Genomic DNA, 5,294 nt, shown 5'->3' on the forward strand with positions numbered 1-5,294 from the left:
TATTACAATAAGTGGGTTTTAAGGTTCTTACACACCAATTAATAAATTACAAAATTCTATTCAATCTTTATCGTTCGTATAAAAACAACAATAAGTACAAATAGTTCAACCAATTAGAAATCATACCACAGAATACTAATAATCAAAAACATAAAATTGTATTTACTTTTTGCATGGAAACTTGAAACAATTTTTTCTCTCAAAATACCACTTAAAATGATACGGATGGAGTAAACACAAACATACAAAACATAACAACATGGATGTAATAATTTAAAAGGACGAGGGATAAACATTAATAATCACCGATAAGATTACACTTTGACGTTATATAACAACGAACAAACTAAACCCATTCCTTGGACCAATGTCTTCATGTGATCCTATTTTCGATAAATATATATATACTAGTACTAAAAGCCAAAAATAATAATAAAGCTTAACTTCCTTCAGTTTTACTTTTTAGCTTAACTAATACATTCGTTACTAGATTGAAGTCAACGGTTACAACTAGAGTTGAGCATAAGAATGAGCGAAGTAGGCAAGAGCTCCAACGAGTGGTGCATTGATGTAAGTAGCTGGCTCTGACTGCTCGTAGTCAGATCGTACGTCCGGAAATCGATCATGCTTGTCCGGACCACCAACGACTGCACCGACTAGGAAATTAGGGTTTGGAGATTGAGAGTGCATAATGGAGAAGCCTTGGTGACATTGGATCTTGGCCGGATGATTTGCAACGCAAGGTAAGGAGGAACCACGGTGGTGGATTCGCCGTGGGAATTTCGGACCGTAACCAACCATGTAAGACATCCTTAATGGGTTGTCTCCAAGTAGATAATCCACCTATTAATTAATCACGGGAGAGTTATTAAAATTATACTAGATTTTCTAACAAAACTTGAGAAAATAATAGTTTTTTATATGAACTAAACCTGTTTCTTGGCGATTGAGCGGAGGCGGCCAGGAGTGTAGACGGAGCCACCGCAATGGACGACGGTTCTTGCGGAGGTTAAGTATTTTGCATAGGTTAAGAGCAGGAACGATGTTGACGTCACGTACTGCATGTTCTCGTCTGCCATTTTAAATAACAATCCACCTACATGATATATGTGTAAGTTGTAACAAAGTTTAATATTAATTCAATCAAATAATATCATACCATATTACTTTTATTCTGCTTAGCATTGTTTTATAAATATCATATTTATCAATAAAAATTTCAACCCAAAATGGAAAAGAAATCAGCAAAAGGAGTTTAAGAAAAACGAAAAAAATCATATTGTTTCCAGAAAGTGTAACATAAGAAAATAATTACCATAAATATCTGTAATTTTCTTAAGTGGAGGGGCAAAGATGTAAATTAGTGAAAAGTGAGGGGGTAAAGATGTAAGAACCTGGAGTATACTGAGAAATATAGAAAGGAGCACCAGGAATAACAGAGCAAATGAAATTATCAGCGTGACCTTTGTATTCACCAAGTGTCTTCATTTTCTGAACCAGAAACGTCTTCACAACAACAACAACAACAAATCAAAATCACACACTTGACTATACTCAAATTCTGAATCTTAAACTATAAAATATTTTTTTAACCTTTGAAAGAAGGATTCGGGCTCCAGCGTGCTTGTTATCCCAACCAAAAGTGTTGTCATACTCAGCAGCTCCAAGGATTTGTCCATTGACTTTAATGTAATTCAAATATTTTAGATTCCTTGTAGCTTTTTGCAACCAAGCAGCTCCCCACAACAACTCATCCTACAAAATCAAGAATCAAATGCATTCATTTCATTTCATTTTCTCCAAAATCTTTACTTGTGTAGAAACTAAAGAAACTCATTTACCTGATAACCAGAGAAAGAGCAATAAAATGGACAAACATCTGGTTTCAATCCTGCACTGTATGTTCCTCTGTATCTGTCCGCAAATGCAAAAACCTTGTATTCAACAAAACAAAAGATCAATTAGTTCTGTCTTAAAAAGTTTGGTTTTTAAAAAGTTTTACTTACCCTAATGGCTCGTCTGAGGAGGATCTTGGAGTAAGAAGGATCAGATTTCCTGAAAACAATAGCAGCAGCGGCAAGAGCGGCGGCTGTTTCAGCGGCAACATCAGAACCAGGAGTGTTCTTGTCTACTTTAAACACACTTCTTTGTGTATCCATGTCTTCTGGTCTTTCCCAACAAGAATGGTCTTTGTTAGCATCACCAACTTGAACATAAATGGTGTCAGGACGTGAAGTTGCTTTGAGGAGATAATCTGTGGCCCAACGAATGGCTAATTTAGCATTTCCTAACTCAGATTTCATGAGACCACCGAACTCAATCACACTCCATGAGAGCATTGTTGTTGTGAATGCCATTGGGAATCCGAACTTGATATTGTCTCCTGCATCATAGTACCCTCCAACCAAGTCCACCTAAAAATGAAATATAAAAATTTGAAAAGTATTGAATATTTTGATGATATTAAAACAGAAATTAACTTACACTGTCTAGATCTATCTCTACCCAGGTAAATAAAAATTAGGGTTTATAGAAAAGGGAAAGAGAAAAAACACTAATATCATCCTCTGTTCTGTTCACACTAAACTCATGAATAAGGGTTTAATCTTTTGATGATATTAGTACATAATCTAACCTACATTGCTGAGATCTGTCAGTAAACAAGTAAACCCAGTTCGTACTTTTCCATACTAAACTGAAAACCTTGAGGAAAGTTGAGGTGATTTACATGAAGAGCAGATCCATCAGAGAGACCAGAGTCTCTTCTCCAAGTCATTCTCTGGTTGGGAGGTAGCTTCCCAGACCTTTGGCCTTCAAAGAAGAGGATGGATTTGGTGAGAGCGTCTTTGTAGTTGTGCTTGGCCAAGTTGTGACGATGGTGGTGGGTGTAGAAAAGAGAAGAGTCAGGGTAAGAGAAGCCATTGCAGAGGAAGAAGAAGAGAGAGAGGAAAATGATGACTCTGAAGGTATATGAGGCAGATGAAAAGCCAAGGAAATCCATTTTCTCAGAGAGAGAGAAGAGTTTCTATGAACCAATGGGCGAACAGATTGCAGAAGCTGCTTTGTGGGAAACAGAGGAAGTATCTCTGCTGTTTATAGGGGAAGAAAGGTATGTCTGTCTCTCTCCTCTCTCCTCTCTCCTCTCTGCTGTGGCAAAGTAAAAGTTCTTGACTACTCTTTTTGTGTTTCCCATATGGTAAAAATTAGAACTGAAAGTCTTGCATTGTTAGAAGAAAAGGAATGTAGTAGAGACAATTAGGGCATCATTACTTGACTTGTATCCATCATTACTTACTTGTATCCATCTTGGAAATTCAAGTATTTAGTGTTGTCAAGGCAAGGCAAGGAACAAGTCGACAATTTTCATTATTTGCAAGACCAAGTCAAGTATCAAGTATCAAGTATCATTATTATTTTTAGTACTTGAGTCGTTACGTCCCGTTACTTGCCCCATTACTTGCTATTTATTATATGATGTATTAAATACTTGTTTATATTTATCTTTTCTTTTACTTGCATTTAGGATTGGACACAAATACTCATTACTCCTCTTATACTTAATACTTATTTCGTGTCTTGATTTTTAAACATCTATCGTCATCTAGTTAAGTATTATATAGTAACAAGTACATGACTTGTTATTACATGTTACTTGTTTAGTGGAGACATTTTTGTCATCATAAAAATTATACAATGTTTATATATCGATAAATTCATATACTTTTTATTTGTCTTCTTGAACAAATATTTCGTTTTAAGTAATCAAGATGTTATGTTAACTAGAATAAATTAAACAAACTTTCATGTCTATTTCTAATAGATGATTATTTAGTAAGTAGTTCTTAAATACTCAGAAAAACTCGTAAATAGTTCACAAGTATTCGTAAATAGTAAGTAACAGAGTGGGCCAAAGAACTTGCAAGTAATTCATTTTTTATCAAGTATTCGAAATAGCAAGTACTCCTTTTTAACAATTCAAGTACAAGTCAAAAATTTTATTACTCGTATAAGGCAAGTCAAGTCGCAAGTACACGCAAAATAGCGAGTAATCGCTTTGTGCCCAGCCCTAGAGACAATAGAGAGAAAATACTTTTATGAAATAGTTTTTGGCCAAAATCAGAATAAACTATTTTACTAAGAGGGTTTTGGGGATAATACTCAAAGATAACTCATTGTATTTACTTTTGCAGTGCTTTTTTATATGATAGCATCTCTAATAGTAAGATTCATTTAAAAAAAAAATCAAAATATGAAAATACATATTTTCCAATGGTTTATTTTTTTAAACTAACTATAAAATTGATTAGTAGTATACATGACAATTAATGATTAAGAATAATACATATTTGATAACAATTTTTTTATCCTCTTTTTTGTTTAATTTTATATTATTGAAAGAAATTAAAAAATCACATTAAACATATAATAAAAATAGTTTTTTTATATGTTATATCTAAATTTTTTAAAACGACTATATAAAGTAAATAAATAATTTTTTTAATTTATTTACCAAAAAAATGATTGTAAATAAACAAAAGGTATTGATCTTGATTTATGTGCTTACTCTAATGTATATATTTTTATGTATACAAATTAATTTTAAAATAAGTGGTTTCTAATATGTCATTTGATCCTCACAATCTCAGAAATACACTTCTTCAAATGGAAATGATTTTAATATTGTAAGCACTATATATATATATATATATAGTATTTCATTCAGGTTAAATATTTTACTCTTGATTTTTTATTCCTAAAAAGCTTTTAATGAAATATCATGACAATATCCAAATCACCTCTTTTTAAATTTGTTCGAAGAATGATCTTCTAATATTTGTTTCTCCATAATACCATGTCTAGCTATTATAATTGTAAAAATAAGAGATTTGAACTATATATTATTAAAAAATATTGGTTTATCATTTAATAAATTAAACAGTTCTTAATTTATACATAGTTTACATATGCTAGAATGGTAAAGTATTATATATATTGTTTATCGGTATACTTTTAAATAACTAAACCTCAAAAATGTAGGTTAATAAAATAATAATTTATTTTGTTCTTCTAGAATTAGATAATTTTTAAACCGAACTGGTGAATATATACTAGACATACATTTATATTTCGGGTATAAACTTATATTTTATAACAGTTTGATATATTAGATTTGAATATTAACCCGTGAATAGAGTTTGCTGGTGATTTTCTTCAAATTTTTGATTCTTAGATATGTATGTGGAGTGAAACTAATTTTTGTACCGATGTCCATCTTTTTAAATAGACACTTATAT

At 31.9% G+C, this 5,294-nt stretch overlaps 1 protein-coding gene across 1 annotated transcript; it reads right to left on the reverse strand.

Moving 5' to 3' along the window:
• Positions 1-427: 427 nt before the first annotated feature.
• On the reverse strand, positions 428-3,149 carry LOC106322464 (endoglucanase 17-like). Its single transcript, XM_013760489.1, has 7 exons — positions 2,729-3,149; positions 2,007-2,414; positions 1,842-1,934; positions 1,594-1,755; positions 1,395-1,506; positions 933-1,096; positions 428-843 (listed from the first exon to the last, which is right to left on the reverse strand). Exons 1-7 carry the CDS (start codon positions 2,999-3,001, stop codon positions 511-513), a joined length of 1,545 nt encoding a protein of 514 aa, XP_013615943.1. The 5' UTR covers positions 3,002-3,149; the 3' UTR covers positions 428-510.
• Positions 3,150-5,294: the final 2,145 nt, after the last annotated feature.

Source organism: Brassica oleracea, chromosome C2, assembly GCF_000695525.1.
Source record: "Brassica oleracea var. oleracea cultivar TO1000 chromosome C2, BOL, whole genome shotgun sequence".
Taxonomy (NCBI): domain Eukaryota; kingdom Viridiplantae; phylum Streptophyta; class Magnoliopsida; order Brassicales; family Brassicaceae; genus Brassica; species Brassica oleracea.